Source organism: Taudactylus pleione, unplaced genomic scaffold (genome assembly GCF_031769625.1).
Source record: "Taudactylus pleione unplaced genomic scaffold, aTauple2 ptg000535l, whole genome shotgun sequence".
Lineage (NCBI taxonomy): Eukaryota > Metazoa > Chordata > Amphibia > Anura > Myobatrachidae > Taudactylus > Taudactylus pleione.
In genome coordinates, this window is record NW_028284937.1 from 11,966,498 (window position 1) to 11,992,250 (window position 25,753).

The window sequence follows — 25,753 nt, forward strand, 5'->3', positions numbered from 1 at the left end:
TCGTTGGCGTACGACCGTCCGGCCGCTTCGACCGACTCTGAATGAGGTCCAGTATCTCTTCCAGGTTGTACCCAGCATTAGTCAAAGAGAAAATCTAGTTTTTCAAATGGAGATGCCTTGAGGGCTGCCGTGATTATGTTGCAGTTATGTGTACACTGTACATTTGCCAAACTACTCATTCTTCACTGATGTATTTATATGGGCATGTGCCCAGGCTTAAAAAAAAAAAAAAAAACACTAGAGCCTTATGTAAAATTATGCCTGACAATTTCTACCTCTGTGTTTTAAAATGATTAAAGCTCAGCATTATTATTCTAATTGGCATTCTTGGGTAATGCCTGAAAATTCCTGAAGGTGAAAGGTCCAAAAACTTCTGTGACAAGTTAGCAACTTGCCCGAGTATGGATACTTACCAAAACTACCTGGAATGTTTAGGTGTGTATTGAGAGTGAATCATGAAAATACCAGCATTGCACAAACAAAATTAGCGTTTTGCCTGGTAGTTAATGTACAGAAAAATGTCTCAAGAGGCCTGGGCCCGAATGACTTGTAGCCCAGAGATATTCACTGAGGACATTCTGTTTTTACAGACAGTGCTACATGTAGGGTGCATGCCCTGGACCTCATATAGGGATCCATTCATCATCACTCAATGGCCCGTTACACATGCATACTTTAGGTGACGGGCCAATCATCATCAAGGGTCCGATAGGACCACCTGATATTCAGCAAACTTAGAAAACGTAAAGTTTTCGGAGTCTATCTGTGAGAAAAAATGACATCTTCAGATGGCACTTGTTCTCGGAGCACCGCTCCTACCTATGGAAAAGAGTTCTGGGGATGCGAAGAGAGATACCTACGCCACCTTCCCACTGCGTGACCAGCGGCTCTGCGCATGTCTGACCTCAGGTTACTGTTACTATACAAAGATGGTGACTAAAGCTTGTTTTTTAATGACATTATTTGTAATTTTGGTGAACTATTTCTAATTAATATAAAAAGATATAAACTGCAGATGAAACTGCATGCAAAGCAACCGCATGAAAATAAATGGGAATTCCCAACTGTATTCAAAGTCAGACGCATCTATATGACCGCACCGCACATACACATCCACTTGTGAAAGTAGAGATCGAAATCAGTGAACATTTGCACCAGCCCTTTCCTGGGTGCAAAAGATCACTCTATAATCAGCTGGCTTTCTGTGTACCCATAACTCTGAATAGCTCGCAATTCTGTCTACACACTCGCGGCTCAATTATATTATTTGCGAATGCGCAGTTGGCGCCCAGTTGCACTCATTTAGCCACAAGTGGCCATCCGGCTGACTTCTATACAACTCTGAATATCCCTCAGATCAGGGGTGTTTCTAGAGAGGAGGGGGCCCTTATGCAGTCTCCGACACGGACCCCCTCCTCTCCGCCCGGCGGCCGGCAGCGCACTGAGCTGTGCGCGGCCAGCGCCGGAGTTATTGACTCTGGGCACTAGAGTGTGCCCAGAGTCTATAATGTATGCATAGGTCACCGGGAAAATGGGCACCGCGGCCATTTTCCAGTCGTTTTACTGCGCCGGACCCCCCGCGCCGACGTGGGACTCAGGAGAGGTAAGTAATATAATGGGTGCAGGGTGTGCGCTGCGGGGCCCATGTTCCCCGCACACCCTGCACCTATTATAGATACGCCCCTGCCTCGGATACACTGAGATGAGTATGCCTCAAGTGCACGTGCAGAGTGAAAAATCTCAATCTTTCAAGACCCCAAACCCCACTGTGATTTTTTAACTGATATGATAAACATTCAACCCAATGTCAGAAGCAGCCCAATTGAGGTCCCAGAACGATTAAAGGCAGACTGACATTTGGGGTCTTAAAAAGAAAAAAGAGGAGCACTACTTGGTTACAGTACATTAGTATTTGGATTAGACATGTGTCCTGGACCATTTTTACTGGATTTGGATTTGGCTCTGGTTCATCATTAGGATTTGGATATGCTAAACCGCCGTGCCTGGTTTTGGATTTGGATTTTTTTTTTAAATTGACAAAAAAGTTAACATCACATAATTTGGGCCTTATTTTGTTCCTAAAGTATTATTAACCTCAATTAATTTCCAGTCATTTCTAGTAAATGTTGGCCACCTTACAGCTCACAAAATTTTTTCACCAATATTGGCCAAAGGGCCTGATTCAGAGCCGCTCGTAACCGGCCACTCGTTTGTTCCGACCGATGTTCGCACAACTGCGCATGCGCGAACCAGTCAGTGCGGCCGAAAATCGTTTGTTCGCTAAATAGCGAATGACTGCTTTTTTGAGTGACAGGAGGAGGCGTATGTGGGTAGTAACGGGAAGGTGCTTGAAAACTGGGAGTGGAAATCAGAACGCAGGCGTGCTTAAAGGTCAAAACGGGCGTTTTATGGGTGTGCATAATTAATACAGGAGCTTCATTAACCACGTCACTTGGTTGATTTATAGTCAGAACTGCTCGCAAGATTGTGGTAGGAAAAACCAACCACAAGAATAGCGAGCAGTTCATACGCTGTTCGATGTACTCGATTAATCTATTAAATAGCGGACATGACGTATGGTGCGAGCGGCCAGGGGGCGTTTTTTTCAAAATTACGACCGCAAGTTTTGTTCGCTCGTTCAGACATAGAGGCGTGAACAGACCGCAAAGTGCGAACGGTTCATTTGAATAGCCACCCCTTTTTAATGAACGAGCGAGCGCAAATAGCCTCCGGCTCTGAATCAGGCCCAAAGGCTGCAGGGAGCTGGCTGGTTACAACGACAGAGCAGTGGCACAAACACACAGAATTTTATAGCACATCTATGAAACACTGCCACACAGCAGAGAAGAAAAAGTTGTGCAAGATGGAATTGGGCCCTCCCACCCACTTTTATGTTGGACACCTTTTATAGGCTCTGGGCAAAATTTACTAAGCGGCGGGTTATAACCCCCAGCGGTTTGGCTGTGATTTTGCTATCTACATATTTGCTAAGGCCAAAACCGCTGTAACACCGTCGCAAAACTGCTGTCAAAACACAGTTTAGTATAGAATAGAACAGGGTTGTCATTGAGAAACTGCTGCAAAACCATCACCAAAACACGGGGGTTAAGAGCCCAGCATCATACCGCCACCAAACCGCCGGGGTTTAGAACCCGCCACTTAGTAAACTTTGCCCTCTGAGTGAAAAGGTCATGCATTGTCATTAGAGGCAGAGGAAGATGCCTCGCTAACAATTGCAGAACCACCATTTAGAAATAAAGGCCAAGGCCTGAGTCTTTCCTTGCCACTGCGTGTGGTGAATGACATGTTGCCAATTTTATTTTTCTGCAGCAAACTTTCTCTTTGTTAGAGATGTTTTTTTTCTTTACCACTGTATATTGGCTTTTTGATTTTATATGCCCTGACTTAAAACCTGAATGCCTAAAGCATCATCTTTAGTAGATGACGTTGAAGAACTAGTATCGTCATCATGACTGGTGGCAGCAGCTGGAGTGCTAGTATTTGCTTGCTCTTCTCTAAACTGATTGTTATCCGTTTTTCAATTTGCAGATCACTGCATGAAGTCAGACCACTTTTATGCAAATGCTCTGGGGTACTACAACGTACTGGGGTGCAGTGCACAGTACAAACAAATTAAAAAAAGTTTTTTAAACTGGCAGCTTGGCTCGCACTGCATGGAGTCAGACCACTTTTATGCACACGCTCTGGGGTACTACAGCGTACTGCAGAACAGTACAAATACACAATTTTTTTTTAACCTTTTTATTTTATTCTTTTTTTGCTGACAAATATGGAGTCACACTGTGAACGCAGTTGGTGGGGCCTGCAGAGTCAGTGTAGCACCACTGTGATGGAAGTAGACTAATTAGACTAAGGGGACTGGACACAGCTTATGGGTGGACACAGTGACAACACAGCCCCTTAGGGATGGACACAGCCCCAGCATCACAGCTCCTTAGAGATGGACATAGCCCCAGCAGCACAGTTCCTTAGAGATGGACATAGCTCCAGCAGCACAGCCCCTTAGAGATGGATAAAGCCCCAGCAGCACACTTAGACACGACAGTGCAGAGCGCAGCATGCAGAAGTTTAACTGGACTGGAGGGAAATGGTGCTGAGTCCCGGCCGCGGCTCCTTACATGGAATTCAGAACCCGCAGGAATCCGGTGCTGGGAGGATGACGTTCGGCCTCGTTCTGACATCCGAGCCTGGCTGGGAATCCCCAAGCCAGGACTCAGATGCAGCTCTGATTAACAAGTTTGGAGCGGTCCAGATTCAAGGTAATCCGGACCGCTCATCTCTAATTTGGATTCTGTTAGATATAAAGAAAGGAGAATTATGGATGAGAGCTTCGCTGTGGGATAATGTCACTGCACATTTCATCACTAGGAAATTTAGTCACTGTCTTGGTAAAAGTCTTCTAGCGGCATTATCCTAGAGCCCCAAAGAAAAACGTCAAAATAGAATGTATAGCATACAGTATATAATTTACAATTCCTATACACACACTATGGAAGTTATGCTGAGAAGTTGGTCATCACTAATTAACAAGGACAGGAATTTCCATGTGCAAGTGAACAGTAGAACTCTGGAAATATGGGACAATTTAGTACTAATTTCATCACACTCATGAGGGCGGTGTATCTGAAGACTGTCATTTAAGGTTGAAACAGAACATATTATTTTAGAACTACACTTTGGTCCCTTTGTTACTACCCCTTTTAAACTGGCCAAATAACCTGTATTATTACCGTGTCCAACCCAGGTAACAAGCAGGGGTGAACACGGGAACGACCCAACCCTGCAGTGTGAACGAGTGACGCAGGTCATCCGACCCAGGTCCTATTAACACCCTATGGAAAGCCGGCTCACCGGTGCTTGGAGATGACATAATTTCTAACCACCAGCAGAGGAGAAGCCCCGGCAATAACCCGAGTTTAGCCTGCGTTGTGAACGGGTTTCAAGCCGATGTTACACAGATTTTAAACCGATGTTCAGTGACTTTATTGTAAAAGGGGTATTACAAATAAAACTACAAACATGTTAGTATGTAATTATGACTGTAATGTACACAAGGCTTGTTGTTACCAACAGATTACAAAAGACACACGTCTGACTTACTTTCTCTCTCCCGCAGGTTATTCTAGACCAGTTCAACCCAAGTCTAAAGAATTTTGTGACAATGGGGAAACATTACGAGAAAGCACTGTCAGGTAACTTTATATGTATTTTCATAGTAATTCCTAATGCACACAATTCAAAAGATATACAGTACAGTAGCATAATATCAGTGACTGGCAGCATTGGCACAAACCACTGTACAATGTCAAAGGAAATAAAAACACTGAGACATTATTAATACAGCAATGGGAATATAACTTGTGTGTTCTAAGCTTTATATTCTGTGTGCTGCACAATGATGGACTGTTTGCAGAAGAAATTTGTTTTGCAATGCTTTTGTTTTGTAATTTATAGCAAGCAGGAAACACCATGTGTTAGATATATACCATATTTATTATTTTGTAATCCCAGGATTTCAGGATTACTCAGATCCAATCCTGGGATATGTGATTAAAGGTAAAAAGTACTAGTAAAAATCCACAGTGGCCAGTAAAACGATTGTGTTTCCTACACACATACCAGAGCCTAGACTGGGAAACCATCTCTTGTGAAGTACTGTATATTGCATTCAGGTGGCTGCTATTGAGACAGATCAGATTACCATGTGTAAAGGGCAGTAATGTGAATTTGTAGTTGGCAGGAGACAGCAGCACCAACAGCATATACACAGTGGAAACGGAACAGGGCTTGGTTTCCGTAGCAATGTGCCTCATATGTCACCTCCTATCACTGCACCCTGTCCCATCTGAAGTATCAGACAGTGGGCAGGAGGTATTACGCATAGCATTTTGGATGCGGTACAACCCACCACTTATTGGGTACAAACCGGCCTTAATAATGCTGGTATGTACCTATAATTGCGATTATGACCTAAAAGTCCATCATGAGTCCCTCTGCGCATGTCTCAGGTGACGTGCGCGCCGCGGGGGACATAGGGAGGGATGTGATTATATCCCTCTCAGAGAACATTGCGGTCACAAGCCCATAATCTTCTATTAGGTAACGCGTTGCCTAACGGGTCCATGCTTTGGAGAGTATCGCATTCTGAAGCTTAGTACATATGGGGACAGGGCTGGTGCAAGGTTTCTCGGCACCCTAAGCATACCTTCTGCCTACTTCCTCCCCCCCCCTCCCATCCGCCCTCCGGGCCCGGTTTATAGCCAGTCCATAGTAATTATATATATATATATATATATATATATATATATATATTAGATTACCTCTATCAGAGAGCAGTGTCTGTCTGTGGATTACGTTTATGCTTACTAACAAGGCTTTAATTGGATGTTTCTTTTGGGGCAACACTCATTGCTTGCATACAGCTTAAGATATCAGGTGCTAAAAGGATTCTTCAGCGGTGAAAAGCTAAGTCTGTTTTTCTTAAAGGTGTAAAATCTTTTTTCTGATTGTACCCCTGAGGGAGTCCCATTCAAGGGACGAAATGCGTAGGGTTAAGGTGTCATACCCTTCTGTCTCAAGTCAGGTTTCCACCTATGAGCTCACACCCTTTGGGGTTATTGGTGGTGTACATCTACCTTACCAAGACGTTGGTTATCTGACACCACGGTATTCTGATTTTTTCAAAATTATTTTCAATAAAAAACAAAAGATAAATTATTGTATCAGTCTCTAATACTTAGGCCTATTGGCCTTCTTTTTTGGGTGACATTTTGGTGTGAGGGTATATTTCAGGACATTCCCTCCTAACAGTTCCTCCACATCTTATGAAGAAAAGTCAAATTATTTTTTTTTTCCAGGACTGCTTTAATTCTCCCCAAATTGGAACTAGCACAATTATTTCTTATAAAGCTATGGACTGTTCTAAAATTTTATTTTAACCAATCGCGTTTCATTGTTGATTAGCGCCCTCGGGTACTTTATTGTATTGGTGTACTATTTGTTAGGTTTCTGCTGACAGGGGTCCTGCTTTGAGGTGCTTTGAGGCGCAAAATAGTTTTTTTTTTGTGGTTCTATATATATATATATATATACAGTATATATATATATATATATATATATATATATACAGTCAGGTCCATAAATATTGGGACATTGACAGAATTTTCAGATTTTGGCCTCTATTCACCACCACAATGGTTTTGAAATGAAACAAACAAGATGTGCTTTAACTGCAGACTTTCAGATTTAATTTGAGGGTAATTACATCCAAATCAGGTGAACGGTGTAGGAATTACAACGGTTTCTATATGTGCCTCCCACTTTTTAAGGGGCCAAAAGTAATGGAACTATCAACTCAAAAGCTATTTCATGGACAGGTGTGAGCTATTCCCTCATTATTTCATTATCAATTAAGCAGGTAAAAGGTCTGGAGTTGATTCTAGGTGTGACATTTGTATTTGGAATCAGTTGCTGTCAACTCTCAATATGAGATCCAAAGAGCTGTCACTATCAGTGAAGCAAGCCATCATTAGGCTGAAAAATCAAAACAAACCCATCAGAGAGATAGCAAAAACATTAGGTGTGGCCAAAGCAACTGTTTGGAACATTCTTAAAAAGAAAGAACGCACCGGAGAGCTCAGCAACAACAAAAGACCCGGAAGACCACAGAAAGCAACTGTAGTGGATGACAAAAGAATTATTTCCCTGGTGAAGAAAAACCCCTTCACAACAGTTGGCCAAATCAAGAACACTCTCCAGGAGGTAGATGTATATGTGCCAAAGTCAACAATCAAGAGAAGACTTCACAAGAGTGAATATAGAGGGTTCACCACAAGATGCAAACCATTGGTGAGCCACAAAAACAGGAAGACCAGATTAGAGTTTGCAAAACAACATCTAAAAAAGCCATTACAGTTCTGGAACAACATCCTATGGACAGATGAGACAAAGATCAACTTGTACCAGAGTGATGGGAAGAGACAAGTATGGAGAAGGAAAGGAACTGCTCATGATCCAAAACATACCACCTCATCAGTGAAGCATGGTGGTGGTAGTGTCATGGCATGGGCATGTATGGCTGTCAATGGAACTGGTTCCCTTGTATTTATTGATGATGTGACTGCTGACAAAAGCATCAGAATGAATTCTGAAGTGTTTCGGGCAATATTATATGCTCATATTCAGTCAAATGCTTCAGAACTCATTGGACGGCGCTTCACAGTGCAAATGGACAATGACCCGAAGCATACTGCAAAAGCAACCAAAGAGTTTTTTAAGGCTAAAAAGTGGAATGTTATGCAATGGCCAAGTCAATCCCCTGACCTGAATCCGATTGAGCATGCATTTCACTTGATGAAGACAAAACTGAATGGAAAATGCCCCAAGAACAAGCAGGAACTGAAGACAGTTGCAGTAGAGGCCTGGCAGAGCATCACCAGGGATGAAACCCAGCGTCTGGTGATGTCTATGCGTTCCAGATTTCAGGCTGTAATTGCCTTCAAAGGATTTGCAACAAAGTATTAAAAAGTGAAAGTTAGATTTAGGATTTATTAGTTTGTCTCATTACTTTTGGCCCCTTAAAAAGTGGGAGGCACATATAGAAACCGTTGTAATTCCTACACCGTTCACCTGATTTGGATGTAATTACCCTCAAATTAAATCTGAAAGTCTGCAGTTAAATCGCATCTTGTTTGTTTAATTTCAAAGCCATTGTGGTGGTGAATAGAGGCCAAAATATGAAAATTCTGTCAATGTCCCAATATTTATGGACCTGACTGTATATATATACTATATATATATATATATATATATATATATATATAGAACCACAAAAAAAAATCTATTAAAGGAAAAAAGCAAAGATCTCTGTAAAATGTGTTGCTGACCCTTAAAGGTGCATATACACGTAACGATTTTTTGAACGATTTAACTATAACGACTCAGTTATCTTTCAATCGTTGAAAAAAACGTTCAGTTTCTGAGTTATAAAGATGAACGATTATCGTTCATGCGCGTTCCCGTTTGTAGTTTGTAGTTCATTCTGACTGACCAACTGAACGATATTCATTAAGGGAAGTTACAAAAATCGTTTGTAGTTCAAAAAATCGTTCATTACACTTTAAAAAATCTGACAGATAATCTGATAATCTGACAGAAAATCATTCATAAAATCGCTGGTAACAAAATCGTTGTGTGTGTATGCACTTTAAGGATTGAGCAGCAGAAAATTGCTATCATTTATAAAACATCCAACTTGACTTGATGTATAGGGCTGAATAAGCCAGAGCAAAATTAAACCACAAGGTTGTTAGAGCTGGCCCATTTATAATGTTAGTGATTTCCATTTTATATGGTAATTGGCCTTTTGAGGTAGTAATCTGACATCCTATAATAGTTGGGGGTGCGTTTAGGGGATTATATTGAGGATCACTCACAATTATTTCTTACTCTTGTCTGTTGGAAAACTACTTTTTTATGTTGTCACTGTTGTTTGTTATGGTGGCAGTTATAGCGGCTGGTTAGTTGAGTTGTCATTATCCCTTAGTTGGGTGCGCTGCCCTCAGTCAGTGATACAAGATTATATTCCCGACCAGGCATTTGGCACCGGCCATCTGAGTGTGCCTAATATTGGAGAGTTGTACACCACAGTTTTATGTATGATTGTCTTGTTTTATGTTGTGTGTTCTTGTTGTCCGCCACCATACTACTAACTCTCATTTAATTATTACTGTAAATCACATAACATTTGATCAATTTTTCAGCCATCTCCTGTTGTCTTGTGCTTTAATTTAGTAGATACTGTAAATATGTTGTATATCTTTATAGGCTATTACCACGATAATATCAACTCTTAGTGAGTTTATTAACAGCTCTGAGCATCATGCTGCACTGACCTCAGTCTCATCATGTGCCAAACACTTCTGTAATAGTCCCACCCTTCTGCCTACTCACTGCTTTAAAAGGAGCAACAGAACATTGCATTGCTGTGTAATTTAACAAGGGATAACTGATAACTATTTATTTTCATCAGTAATAGGGCTCTTTGAGCTTTGATATAAATGCCTCATTGTTACAGGGGTCCAGAGTAATGAATCAGTGAAGTAGTTGCTTGGCTCTAATGATTCCACATGCATGCACTAACCCTTGCCACCCAACAATGTCGGTGAGAAGATCAGGACAAGGGGCAGGTCTCAGTCGTTCCCCTCAGTTTCCCTCCATCACACATTCATTGCCGCGGTCACCAGTGACAGGTATCAGCCGTACCTGTTTGCTGCAGTGGTGAATGGGACATACCAAATCAGTGGGTTGGGTATGAAATACCGGCAGTCGAGATGCCTTCTGTCAAAATGCAGACAACAACATCCCGATGCTCGGTATCCCGACAGGGGTCGGGTAAGTATACTAACCCTCCCCCTTCTCCCCCTAACCCTCTCTTACTGGTGCCTAAACTTAACTCTCCCCACCCACACCCTAACCTTAACTATGTTACCCCTATGTGCCTAAACTTAACCCTCTCCCTTTGGTGCCTAAACCTAACCGTCCCCCCTTAGTGTCTAACCCTAACCCCCCCCCAGTGGTGCCTAACCCCCCCCCCCAGGGGTGCCTAACCCTAACCTCCCCCCCAAAAATAACCTGTCGCCAACCCCGCTATGCTAAACCTAAGCCTCCCCCCCACGGCTAACAGCTAAGACGCCTTGGAATTACCTGGTTCATGCTGGCATCTGTCTGTGTTCCGGCGTCGTGATTAAGTCCCATGTCGGACTTTCAGCTTCGGGATTCAGACTGGCGGCATGCCATCTGCTGGTCTGATAACTACATCCCTAAAAAAAATGGTGCCTAACCCTAACCTCCCCCCAAAGCCTAACCCTAACCCCCCTTCCCCACCCGTCGTGCCTAAACGTAACCCTCCCCCCCACGGCTAACAGCTAAGGTGCCCCTCCAATCGGGATTCCGGCGTCAGTATATAGGCTGGCATCGAGATTTTGCAGGGTCGGGATTCTGACGCCGGGATTTAAACAGACGGAATTCCGGCCGTCGGTATTATAACTACATCCCCTAATCAGCTGCCGAGCTGCTTGGGACAATGTAGTACTGATAAGAATGGCAGGAGAGAGTCAGCATATCAGGGCTGTCCCAACACAATGGGGACAGTTAGGAGGCATTATTCACACAAACTAATGATAAACATGACTTACTAAATGAAGTTACTAACAGAGCAGCACAGATTAACAACACAAGTCACATTGCATGCAGCGTATGACTCAGACAGACACTTTGGGTGCCAGTGACTAGATTTGGTGAGGAAATGGAATTATAGCAAAAGTAGTGACATTTTTATTTTTTTTAAAATGCTTTAGATGTTGCTACATAAAATCTTAAAATGTACTTCAACGTTCGTCATTGTTAAGACCAATCTTAATTCATTGTGATCTCAGTTAATGTCCATTATTCATGCAGAAGTCGGTCATCTTGACCAAAGCATTGCTGAACAATGTAAACTAATCAGCTGTTTGGTTTCTTTTGTGCATTTACGGTATGTTATTCTATTCAAGTGACTGTGGGCCCAAAGCACCTCTCCCCCACCTCTCCTCCCCAGAGTGCCACACCGATCTCTTGTATTGATGATGCCAATGAATGTTGTTTTTGTTATTTGTTATTGCACAACTTTAACTTGACGGAATATAGATGAAATAAATAAGTGAAGGTTATTTCTAGGAGTTTCCACTACAAAATGGTGCACTTTTCATGAAAATCGGTTAAGTAGTAGATAACTTGGAACAAATAAACACAACTTTCTTTTTATATATTAGTATAGATATGATTTCCCCTCTCCCCCCACCACCCTTCTAACAAAAAAAATACAACTACACCTGCGCTATTTGGGCTTTGTTTGGCCCATGGAGGCTGATTCAAGCAAACAATAAATCTGACACCAATCCGATCATGGGGAAATGTGACATGTTAAAAATCCCTGACTTGCCGATTCTGACCATTTTCGGGTCAGAATCAGAGAATAGAGAATGTCCAACATGTTGAATTTCTCTGATCCCCTGACCCCGGCATCAGTAGAACGGGCAATTGTCATATGTAACAAACCATATTACAATGCAAGGGGTGCAAATACATTTACATTTTTGCATGTAGCCAACAAATACTGGGCAGCTTTATTTCTACATTGCAATTTAGATTGAATTTGGACACGCCCCTCTCTGCACATTATAGGCTCTATTTATTATTAACATTATTTTTACTAAAATAAAGTATCACCTAAAGTTACTAAAGGGCAATTAGAGTAGAATTCATAAAATTCTATTCCAAGCCCTAATTATCACATATTTTTAGTAAGATGATCGCATTTCCCATAATAGTAATTGGAAATGTGATCTGGCCAAAGTTACTAAAAATAAATTGTGAAAAAACACCTGGGGAAAGCCCTATGATAATAACGCCACCTGGGAGGTGGTGTTATCCAGGGTCTCCCCCGGTTACTGGACTCCTGCTCTGCTTTAAAAGGCAGAGCAGAGCCCGGAGCGGGCCCCAGTGATCAGTGCTTAAAAAAATGAAACAAAAAAAAAAAAACTTACCGGGTCCCAGTGCAGGATGGGAGATCAACTGACTGGAGTCACGGAGGACATCACCGGAGTCCCAATCACCGGAGGTAAGTGTAATTAACGGAGGGGGGGTCATCTCTGGGGGGGGGACATGCAAACGCGGGGGCGGGGCTTAGCGGCGGCCGGTCGGCGCATGTGCAGGCACTTGTCACTGTATTTTTTGCGAAAATACCGTGATAAGTGTGCAGAGGGGATTTGCAGGGACGGAGGTGTATCACAAGCTCTGTCCCTGCAAGGGACTTTTAGTAAATCCCTGTGATATTGGCTGAATTCGCGTCGGTAATATCACACTACAATCTACATTCAGTGTGCGGATTGTAGTAAATAGAGCCCTTTATCTTCCCCACCTGCAGTGCAACATGGTTTTACCAAGGTACAAGGGGCTCTATTCAGAGGCAGCCGTACGGTCTACGACCGCGCGGCCGCCTTGATGTTTGTCTAGTGCGCATGCGCACGAGGGAGCCGGCTCCCTCGTGCGCATGCGTGAGACCCGCTACGACCGACAGCGCTGGTCGTAGCGGGTTTCTTTCCAAAGGGGGCGAGCTGTCGATGTTGATTGACAGCTCGCCCCGTTTGGAAAGCGGGCCGGGGGGGTGGCATCCCAAACGGAGGCGTTCCCATGGGAACGCCTACCGTTTGGGGGAGGCCCCACTGACATCACTAGTGATGTCAGTGGAGAGCTTCCGGCTCAAACAGAGCCAGAAGCTCTCCGGGGCTTACGACAAGTGAGACCCTACCCTAGGGTCTCGTCGTAAGCCCCGATGGTCGCGATGGTCTCTGACCATCGCGACCATCACCGGAGCGGTCATTAGAGCTGTGGGTGTTAACCCACAGCCTAACGACCACAACAGAGGCGGGCGGTCAGGATGCAAGTGGCTGCCCAGCTTCTGAGCGACCACTTGCATCCTCCGACCGCCTCTGAATGAGGCCCAAAGTTCCTTGCTCTTTTTTTGCTTTGCTCCCTACTCAAAATCAGCTCCTTAATGTCATGTCGCATCTATTATCTGTTGTACTATTTCCTATTAATTACTTGTAGCATTTATATGCCACGGGAAGAAGCCAACATCTACTGTAGATGAAACGTGGCAGACATTGTATGAATTCCATTGTTAGTGTTTCAGATATTGGAAACTGAGGGAATTATGAAGTATTTGGCTAAAGGGAGCTTATAAATATCCAAAATGATTCTAACAACACTGCAAGTGTATTAAGAAAACACTCTGATTCCAACATTTTTGTATGCAGATTAAGCAAAGATTTATAGAGCCACATACTGGACAAATAATTGTTTTCATGTACAGTGCACCCAGAAAGTATTCACAGCTCGTCACTTTTTCCACATTTTGTTATGTTACAGCCTTATTCCAAAATGGAATAAATTAATTTTTCTCCTCAAAATTCTACACACAATACCCCATAATGACAACGTGTAAAAAGTTTTTTTAAATTTTTTGCAAATTTAATAAAAAAACAAAAACAAAGAAATCACATGTACATATGTATTCACAGCCTTTGCGCAATACTTTGTTGATACACTTTTGGCAGCAATTACAGCCTCAAGTCTTTTTGAATATGATGCCACAAGCTTGGCACACCTATCTTTGGGCAGTTTCGCCCATTCCTCTTTGCAACACCTCTCAACCTCCATCAGGTTGGATGGCAAGCGTCGATGCAGAGCCATTTTTAGATCTCTCTAGAGAAGTTCAATCGGATTTAAGTCTGGGCTCTGGCTGGGCCACTCAAGGACATTCAAAGAGTTGTCCTGAAGCCACTCCTTTGATATCTTGGCTTTGTCCTTAGGGTTGTTGTCCTGCTGAAAGATTAACCGTCGCCCCAGTCTGAGATCAAGAGCGCTCTGGAGCAGGTTTTCATCCAGGATGTCTCTGTACATTGCTGCACTCATCTTTCCCTCTATCCTGACTAGTCTCCCAGTTCCTGCCGCTGAAAAACATCCCCACAGCATGATGCTGCCACCACCATGCTGCACTATAGGGATGGTATTGGCCTGGTGATGAGCGGTGCCTGGTTTCCTCCAAACAGAACGCCTGGCATTCACGCTAAAGAGTTTAATCTTTGTCTCTCATGGTCTGAGAGTCCTTCAGGTGCATTTTGGCAAACTCCAGGCTGGCTGCCATGTGCTTTTTACTAAGGAGTGGCTTCCGTCTGGCCACTGGACCATACAGGCCTGATTGGTGGATTGCTGCAGAGATTGTTATTCTATTCAAGTGACTGTGGGCCCAAAGCACCTCTCCCCCACCTCTCCTCCCCAGAGTGCAACACCGATCTCTTGTATTGATGATGCCAATGAATGTTGTTTTTGTTATTTGTTATTGCACAACTTTAACTTGACGGAATATAGATGAAATAAATAAGTGAAGGTTATTTCTAGGAGTTTCCACTACAAAATGGTGCACTTTTCATGAAAATCGGTTAAGTAGTAGATAACTTGGAACAAATAAACACAACTTTCTTTTTATATATTAGTATAGATATGATTTCCCCTCTCCCCCCACCACCCTTCTAACAAAAAAAATACAACTACACCTGCGCTATTTGGGCTTTGTTTGGCCCATGGAGGCTGATTCAAGCAAACAAGTAATGCGGTCAATAAATCTGACACCAATCCGATCATGGGGAAATGTGACATGTTAAAAATCCCTGACTTGCCGATTCTGACCATTTTCGGGTCAGAATCAGAGAATAGAGAATGTCCAACATGTTGAATTTCTCTGATCCCCTGACCCTGGCATCAGTAGAACGGGCAATTGTCATATGTAACAAACCATATTACAATGCAAGGGGTGCAAATACATTTACATTTTTGCATGTAGCCAACAAATACTGGGCAGCTTTATTTCTACATTGCAATTTAGATTGAATTTGGACACGCCCCTCTCTGCACATTATAGGCTCTATTTATTATTAACATTATTTTTACTAAAATAAAGTATCACCTAAAGTTACTAAAGGGCAATTAGAGTAAAATTCATAAAATTCTACTCCAAGCCCTAATTATCGCATATTTTTAGTAAGATGATCGCATTTCCCATAATAGTAATTGGAAATGTGATCTGGCCAAAGTTACTAAAAATAAATTGTGAAAAAACACCTGGGGAAAGCCCTATGATAATAACGCCACCTGGGAGGTGGTGTTATCCAGGGTCTCCCCCGGTTACTGGACTCCTGCTCTGCTTTAAAAGGCAGAGCAGAGCCCGGAGCGGGCCCCAGTGATCAGTGCTTAAAAAAATGAAACAAAAAGAAAAAAACTTACCGGGTCCCAGTGCAGGATGGGAGATCAACTGACTGGAGTCACGGAGGACATCACCGGAGTCCCAATCACCGGAGGTAAGTGTAATTAACGGAGGGGGGGTCATCTCTGGGGGGGGACATGCAAACGCGGGGGCGGGGCTTAGCGGCGGCCGGTCGGCGCATGTGCAGGCACTTGTCACTGTATTTTTTGCGAAAATACCGTGATAAGTGTGCAGAGGGGATTTGCAGGGACGGAGGTGTATCACAAGCTCTGTCCCTGCAAGGGACTTTTAGTAAATCCCTGTGATATTGGCTGAATTCGCGTCGGTAATATCACACTACAATCTACATTCAGTGTGCGGATTGTAGTAAATAGAGCCCTTTATCTTCCCCACCTGCAGTGCAACATGGTTTTACCAAGGTACAAGGGGCTCTATTCAGAGGCAGCCGTACGGTCTACGACCGCGCGGCCGCCTTGATGTTTGTCTAGTGCGCATGCGCACGAGGGAGCCGGCTCCCTAGTGCGCATGCGTGAGACCCGCTACGACCGACAGCGCTGGTCGTAGCGGGTTTCTTTCCAAAGGGGGCGAGCTGTCGATGTTGATTGACAGCTCGCCCCGTTTGGAAAGCGGGCCGGGGGGGTGGCATCCCAAACGGAGGCGTTCCCATGGGAACGCCTACCGTTTGGGGGAGGCCCCACTGACATCACTAGTGATGTCAGTGGAGAGCTTCCGGCTCAAACAGAGCCAGAAGCTCTCCGGGGCTTACGACAAGTGAGACCCTACCCTAGGGTCTCGTCGTAAGCCCCGATGGTCGCGATGGTCTCTGACCATCGCGACCATCACCGGAGCGGTCATTAGAGCTGTGGGTGTTAACCCACAGCCTAACGACCACAACAGAGGCGGGCGGTCAGGATGCAAGTGGCTGCCCAGCTTGCATCCTCCGACCGCCTCTGAATGAGGCCCAAAGTTCCTTGCTCTTTTTTTGCTTTGCTCCCTACTCAAAATCAGCTCCTTAATGTCATGTCGCATCTATTATCTGTTGTACTATTTCCTATTAATTACTTGTAGCATTTATATGCCACGGGAAGAAGCCAACATCTACTGTAGATGAAACGTGGCAGACATTGTATGAATTCCATTGTTAGTGTTTCAGATATTGGAAACTGAGGGAATTATGAAGTATTTGGCTAAAGGGAGCTTATAAATATCCAAAATGATTCTAACAACACTGCAAGTGTATTAAGAAAACACTCTGATTCCAACATTTTTGTATGCAGATTAAGCAAAGATTTATAGAGCCACATACTGGACAAATAATTGTTTTCATGTACAGTGCACCCAGAAAGTATTCACAGCTCGTCACTTTTTCCACATTTTGTTATGTTACAGCCTTATTCCAAAATGGAATAAATTAATTTTTCTCCTCAAAATTCTACACACAATACCCCATAATGACAACGTGTAAAAAGTTTTTTTAAATTTTTTGCAAATTTAATAAAAAAACAAAAACAAAGAAATCACATGTACATATGTATTCACAGCCTTTGCGCAATACTTTGTTGATACACTTTTGGCAGCAATTACAGCCTCAAGTCTTTTTGAATATGATGCCACAAGCTTGGCACACCTATCTTTGGGCAGTTTCGCCCATTCCTCTTTGCAACACCTCTCAACCTCCATCAGGTTGGATGGCAAGCGTCGATGCAGAGCCATTTTTAGATCTCTCTAGAGAAGTTCAATCGGATTTAAGTCTGGGCTCTGGCTGGGCCACTCAAGGACATTCAAAGAGTTGTCCTGAAGCCACTCCTTTGATATCTTGGCTTTGTGCTTAGGGTTGTTGTCCTGCTGAAAGATTAACCGTCGCCCCAGTCTGAGATCAAGAGCGCTCTGGAGCAGGTTTTCATCCAGGATGTCTCTGTACATTGCTGCACTCATCTTTCCCTCTATCCTGACTAGTCTCCCAGTTCCTGCCGCTGAAAAACATCCCCACAGCATGATGCTGCCACCACCATGCTGCACTATAGGGATGGTATTGGCCTGGTGATGAGCGGTGCCTGGTTTCCTCCAAACAGAACGCCTGGCATTCACGCTAAAGAGTTTAATCTTTGTCTCTCATGGTCTGAGAGTCCTTCAGGTGCATTTTGGCAAACTCCAGGCTGGCTGCCATGTGCTTTTTACTAAGGAGTGGCTTCCGTCTGGCCACTGGACCATACAGGCCTGATTGGTGGATTGCTGCAGAGATTGTTATTCTATTCAAGTGACTGTGGGCCCAAAGCACCTCTCCCCCACCTCTCCTCCCCAGAGTGCCACACCGATCTCTTGTATTGATGATGCCAATGAATGTTGTTTTTGTTATTTGTTATTGCACAACTTTAACTTGACGGAATATAGATGAAATAAATAAGTGAAGGTTATTTCTAGGAGTTTCCACTACAAAATGGTGCACTTTTCATGAAAATCGGTTAAGTAGTAGATAACTTGGAACAAATAAACACAACTTTCTTTTTATATATTAGTATAGATATGATTTCCCCTCTCCCCCCACCACCCTTCTAACAAAAAAAATACAACTACACCTGCGCTATTTGGGCTTTGTTTGGCCCATGGAGGCTGATTCAAGCAAACAAGTAATGCGGTCAATAAATCTGACACCAATCCGATCATGGGGAAATGTGACATGTTAAAAATCCCTGACTTGCCGATTCTGACCATTTTCGGGTCAGAATCAGAGAATAGAGAATGTCCAACATGTTGAATTTCTCTGATCCCCTGACCCTGGCATCAGTAGAACGGGCAATTGTCATATGTAACAAACCATATTACAATGCAAGGGGTGCAAATACATTTACATTTTTGCATGTAGCCAACAAATACTGGGCAGCTTTATTTCTACATTGCAATTTAGATTGAATTTGGACACGCCCCTCTCTGCACATTATAGGCTCTATTTATTATTAACATTATTTTTACTAAAATAAAGTATCACCTAAAGTTACTAAAGGGCAATTAGAGTAAAATTCATAAAATTCTACTCCAAGCCCTAATTATCACATATTTTTAGTAAGATGATCGCATTTCCCATAATAGTAATTGGAAATGTGATCTGGCCAAAGTTACTAAAAATAAATTGTGAAAAAACACCTGGGGAAAGCCCTATGATAATAACGCCACCTGGGAGGTGGTGTTATCCAGGGTCTCCCCCGGTTACTGGACTCCTGCTCTGCTTTAAAAGGCAGAGCAGAGCCCGGAGCGGGCCCCAGTGATCAGTGCTTAAAAAAATGAAACAAAAAGAAAAAAACTTACCGGGTCCCAGTGCAGGATGGGAGATCAACTGACTGGAGTCACGGAGGACATCACCGGAGTCCCAATCACCGGAGGTAAGTGTAATTAACGGAGGGGGGGTCATCTCTGGGGGGGACATGCAAACGCGGGGGCGGGGCTTAGCGGCGGCCGGTCGGCGCATGTGCAGGCACTTGTCACTGTATTTTTTGCGAAAATACCGTGATAAGTGTGCAGAGGGGATTTGCAGGGACGGAGGTGTATCACAAGCTCTGTCCCTGCAAGGGACTTTTAGTAAATCCCTGTGATATTGGCTGAATTCGCGTCGGTAATATCACACTACAATCTACATTCAGTGTGCGGATTGTAGTAAATAGAGCCCTTTATCTTCCCTACCTGCAGTGCAACATGGTTTTACCAAGGTACAAGGGGCTCTATTCAGAGGCAGCCGTACGGTCTACGACCGCGCGGCCGCCTTGATGTTTGTCTAGTGCGCATGCGCACGAGGGAGCCGGCTCCCTCGTGCGCATGCGTGAGACCCGCTACGACCGACAGCGCTGGTCGTAGCGGGTTTCTTTCCAAAGGGGGCGAGCTGTCGATGTTGATTGACAGCTCGCCCCGTTTGGAAAGCGGGCCGGGGGGGTGGCATCCCAAACGGAGGCGTTCCCATGGGAACGCCTACCGTTTGGGGGAGGCCCCACTGACATCACTAGTGATGTCAGTGGAGAGCTTCCGGCTCAAACAGAGCCAGAAGCTCTCCGGGGCTTACGACAAGTGAGACCCTACCCTAGGGTCTCGTCGTAAGCCCCGATGGTCGCGATGGTCTCTGACCATCGCGACCATCACCGGAGCGGTCATTAGAGCTGTGGGTGTTAACCCACAGCCTAACGACCACAACAGAGGCGGGCGGTCAGGATGCAAGTGGCTGCCCAGCTTCTGAGCGACCACTTGCATCCTCCGACCGCCTCTGAATGAGGCCCAAAGTTCCTTGCTCTTTTTTTGCTTTGCTCCCTACTCAAAATCAGCTCCTTAATGTCATGTCGCATCTATTATCTGTTGTACTATTTCCTATTAATTACTTGTAGCATTTATATGCCACGGGAAGAAGCCAACATCTACTGTAGATGAAACGTGGCAGACATTGTATGAATTCCATTGTTAGTGTTTCAGATATTGGAAACTGAGGGAATTATGAAGTATTTGGCTAAAGGGAGCTTATAAATATCCAAAATGATTCTAACAACACTGCAAGTGTATTAAGAAAACACTCTGATTCCAACATTTTTGTATGCAGATTAAGCAAAGATTTATAGAGCCACATACTGGACAAATAATTGTTTTCATGTACAGTGCACCCAGAAAGTATTCACAGCTCGTCACTTTTTCCACATTTTGTTATGTTACAGCCTTATTCCAAAATGGAATAAATTAATTTTTCTCCTCAAAATTCTACACACAATACCCCATAATGACAACGTGTAAAAAGTTTTTTTAAATTTTTTGCAAATTTAATAAAAAAACAAAAACAAAGAAATCACATGTACATATGTATTCACAGCCTTTGCGCAATACTTTGTTGATACACTTTTGGCAGCAATTACAGCCTCAAGTCTTTTTGAATATGATGCCACAAGCTTGGCACACCTATCTTTGGGCAGTTTCGCCCATTCCTCTTTGCAACACCTCTCAACCTCCATCAGGTTGGATGGCAAGCGTTGATGCAGAGCCATTTTTAGATCTCTCTAGAGAAGTTCAATCGGATTTAAGTCTGGGCTCTGGCTGGGCCACTCAAGGACATTCAAAGAGTTGTCCTGAAGCCACTCCTTTGATATCTTGGCTTTGTGCTTAGGGTTGTTGTCCTGCTGAAAGATTAACCGTCGCCCCAGTCTGAGATCAAGAGCGCTCTGGAGCAGGTTTTCATCCAGGATGTCTCTGTACATTGCTGCACTCATCTTTCCCTCTATCCTGACTAGTCTCCCAGTTCCTGCCGCTGAAAAACATCCCCACAGCATGATGCTGCCACCACCATGTTGCACTATAGGGATGGTATTGGCCTGGTGATGAGCGGTGCCTGGTTTCCTCCAAACAGAACGCCTGGCATTCACGCTAAAGAGTTTAATCTTTGTCTCTCATGGTCTGAGAGTCCTTCAGGTGCATTTTGGCAAACTCCAGGCTGGCTGCCATGTGCTTTTTACTAAGGAGTGGCTTCCGTCTGGCCACTGGACCATACAGGCCTGATTGGTGGATTGCTGCAGAGATTGTTGTCCTTCTGGAAGGTTCTCATCTCTCCACAGAGGAATGCTGTAGCTCTGACAAAGTGACCATTGGGTTCTTGGTCATCTCCCTGACTAGGGCCCTTCTCCCCCGTTCGCTCAGTTTAAACGGACAGCCAACTCTAGAAAGAGTCCTGGTGGTTCCGAACTTCTTTCATTTACGGATGATGGAGGCCACTGTGCTCATTTTGACATTCAAAGCAGCAGATATTTTTCTGTACCCTTCCCCAGACTTGTGCCTCGAGACAATTCTGTCTTGGAGGTCTACAGACATTTCCTTGGACTTCATGCTTGGTTTGTGCTCTGACATGCACTCTCAAGTGTGGGACCTTATATAGACAGGTGTATGCCTTTCAAAATCATGTCCAATCAACTGAATTTACCACAGGTGTACTCCAATTAAGCTGTAGGAACATCTCAAGGATGATCAGTGGAAACAGAATGCACCTGAGCTCAATTTTGAGCTTCATGGCAAAGGCCGTGAATACTTATGTACATGTGATTTCTTAGCGTTTTTTTTTTTATTAAACTTGCAAAAATCTCCAAAAACTTTTTACAAGTTGTCATTATGGGGTATTGTGTGTAGAATTTTGAGGACAAAAATGAATTTATTCCATTTTGAAATAAGGCTGTAACATAACAATATGTGGAAAAAGCGACGCGTTGTGAATACTTTCCGGATGCACTCTATACCAAATTCTTAAAAATAAAATGTTCCTTATTTGTTTCCCCTGTAAATACTTCTGATAAATAATGTAGATCTGACACCTGGTACGCACAAATAAAATGCTATACAGTACTGCTATTTCTGGCATTGTGGAGCGGGCCGTGGAGCCACGATGACGCAATTTAATGCAAATTGCGTCATCAGCTGCTTGCATTGCCCACTCCTTGAGTGGCTCCAGCCCATACTTGCCTACCCTCCTGAAATGGTCGGGAGCCTCCCGAAAATCGTGTGTCGCTCCCGACCCCCCGGAAGAGGGGGCAAGCCTCCTGCACCCCCTGCTTGCATCATCTCCCCCCCACCGGCATTACCACTTACCTGGTCAAAGTGGCTGGGTCGGGGGAGCTGATGACGCGATTCGTGCTGAATCGCGTCATCGTGGCCCCGCCCCTGGCTGCACGCTGATAATATATGCATTGTGAAGCGGGGGCGCGATGACGCGGCCATGCCCCCTGTTCTGCCCACAAAATGGGTCACGCCCTCTTTCCCCCCCACTGCAGTGCCGAGCTGGCTGCCTCCTCCCGGAAGAGTCACCCAGTTTGTCAGCAAGTATGCTCCAGCCTTTGTGACACTTGTCCACTTTGCCAGGTGGCCAGAAGTGCCATCCGATTTTCGGTAGCCTCCTGGCCATTCAAGTAGGGAAGTATGCTCTAGTATACTCTACATTACAGAATGGTCAGCATTTTGTAGGCTGTACCAATATTTATGAGGATGCAGTCAATCAAGTGTCTAGGAATCTAGCAAAAAAGTCTAAAAAGCCACTTAATGGGCTGCATTCTCATGATAGTATTTCAACCAACAAAATGGTATTACCACTGTTAAACCCCTTAAAGATATACAACATACAACAGGAGTTGGCTGAAAATATACAAGTGTTGGATATCAAATTAATCAGTGCAGTCTCCTGATGTGTCCTAGCACATCACATTGCGAATAAGACGCATTTTGAGCAAAAAAGACGCCCAATGCTAGCAGTCACATGGGACATGGCGAGCCGAGAGTGGCTGTTTGGCACGACTGCAGCAAGATAGTATGAGGACACATCTGTAGCGTAGTTCATACATGCCTACTCTTCCAGAATATCCGGCAGACTCGGGGATTTCGTTTGGACTACCAATCTCATGGAATCATTTAATGTAGCCCACGGACCTTCATGGTGAAGTGGGTAGTCCAGGGGCTTTGAGGTCCACGGTGTATCAAGTCATTAAGCCTTGCCCCCACGATTCATGGCACTGCACAGTTAGGGGTGGAGATAAATGATAGCATATTGCAATACCATGTTCTGTTCAACATCCTACTTTATTAATTGTATTCCCATGACTCTATAAATTATTATTTATTGCATTAGAGTACGTAAGTACCAAAAAATAATATAATAGCCAAGCTCAGTAAGAATATTGTTGACTGGGATTGTAGTAGATAAATGTCAGTAGTGCCTGTAGTGTTGTGCTTGGTGGACCTAGAAGTATTTTCTGCCTACTAATGTTTAACTGAAAATCATTTTAAAATATTGGTAACTATGACCTAAGGGTATGTAGTCATCATGTTTACATTCAGAATGTTGAGATTTTCAGAATGTCGACATACAACATGTCAATATTCACAATGTTGAAACTGACAGCATGTCGACATGTCAATAATGTCGTCATTGTACATCTAGATAGCTAGAATGTCGACATGATTTTAGGATTAGGCTGCAAATAGGGTTAGGTTGCGGTTAGGGTTATATTAGGATTAGGCTGCGATTAAGGATAAAGTTAGGTTGCGGTTAGGGTTAGATTAGGATTAGGCTAAAAGTAAGGATAGGGTTAGGTTGCGGTTAGGGTTAGATTAGGATTAGGCTGAGATTAAGGATACAGTTAGGTTGCGGTTAGGGTTAGATTAGGATTAGGCTGCAATTAAAGATAGGGTTAGGTTGCGGTTAGGGTTAGACTGCGATTAAGGATAGGGTTAGTTTGCAATTAGGGTCAGATTAGAGTTAGGGTCTTTGATAAAGCTCCCTGATTAGGAGCGAAACACGTCAAAGATACAGCTGTTTCTTGCCGACAATTGTTGCCACTGTGCAGACACTTAAAAGGACCTGGCCAGAATACTGTGGACAAATAATAGGAACCTGGCTAGTATACCTCTTACGGCATCCAAAAGCTCTCCACCGGTGCACAGCTATACATTGGAGCCGGGACCTGTGCTACATGATACCTGAGAGCCAGGTAATACTGTGCTCTGGAGCTTGACTATTCCATCAGCACATAGGGCTCTATTTATTAATATTAACATTATTTTTACTAAAATAAAGTTAAAAAAGATGTTTTCACAACCTTTTCACATTATTTTAGTATCACCTATAGTTATTACAGGGCAATTGGAGTAGAATTTGTAAAATGCTACTCCAACCCCTAAGTATCACTTATTTTTAGTAAGCAGATCGCATTTCCCATAATTGTAATGGGAAATGTGATCCGACCAGAGTTACTAAAAATAAATTGCAAAAAAATATCGGGGAAAGCCCTTTGATAATAACGCCACCTGGAGGTGGCGTTATCCAGGGTCTCCCCCGGTTACCGGACTACTGCTCCGCTCTAACGGGGAGAGCAGAGGCAGGAGTCGGTCCCAGTAATCAGCTATGTGGTCTAAACAGACCGCAAGCTGATTACTGTAAAAAAAAAAATAGTAAAAAAGAAAATTAACTTACCTGACTCCAGGGACTGGTGATCGGGGCTCCAGGTGATGTCTCCCCTCCGGTCAGCTGGTCTTCCATAGTGCACTGCGGCCCGGTCATCAGGTGATCGGTCCCAGTGCAGTATGGGATATCACCTGACCGGAGGACATGGGGGACATCACCGGAGGCCCGAATCATGCAGGTAAGTGTAACTAAGGGGGGGGGGGGTCGCGGGGGGTCCGCGATCTCGGGGGGCGGGGGGTAGCAGCAGCGGCCGGTCGGCGCATGCGCGGGCAATTTGTCACGGTATTTTTTCCGAAAATACTGTGACTACGAAAATACCATGACTAGTGTGCGGATGGGATTCGCAGGGACAGAGCTTTTTCGCAAGCTCTGTCCCTGCAAGGGATTTGTAGTAAATCCCTGTGATATTGCCTGAATTCACAATGCGAATTCAGTCGTTAATATCAAACTACAATCTGCATTCAATATGCGGATTGTAGTAAATAGAGCCCATAGTGCACTGTTTAAAGTAGCAGCAGAGCCACATCTCAGCTGGGATCTTTCACATTGAATATACAGTACATACAAGCTGCTTCGGAATCGTGGACTGTGAGACCGTTTTACACTATCTGTCCCAGGAGCGCTCTCTATATTTATAGTTTCATGAGGAGACATTTTTCATGTGGAGTCGACTATTTACCAAAATAGACGGATCATTTCCATTAATAAAGGACTCCTAAATTATTTTCTCCCTTTATAAAGTGTACATTAACTTATTCCAGTTTATATTATGCCTGATTGTGGAAATTTAATATAAGATCATTTAATTTTCTCCATTTACCTCAGAGTGGCACTAATTCTTTGTTCTGTTGAAGGTGATATTATTGTACAAGATGTTTTAGATACAGTATGTGCACATATTATATGGTATA

The 25,753-nt window shown here is 43.8% G+C and overlaps 1 protein-coding gene across 1 annotated transcript in view; it reads left to right on the plus strand.

Moving 5' to 3' along the window:
• LOC148501119 (BAR/IMD domain-containing adapter protein 2-like) overlaps window positions 1-25,753 on the plus strand; it is a 130,413-nt gene that overhangs the window by 22,744 nt on the left and 81,916 nt on the right. The window contains exon 2 of the mRNA XM_088450959.1: window positions 5,138-5,213. Coding sequence (XP_088307085.1) covers window positions 5,138-5,213 — 76 coding nt within the window. The remainder of the gene's footprint in view (window positions 1-5,137; window positions 5,214-25,753) is intronic.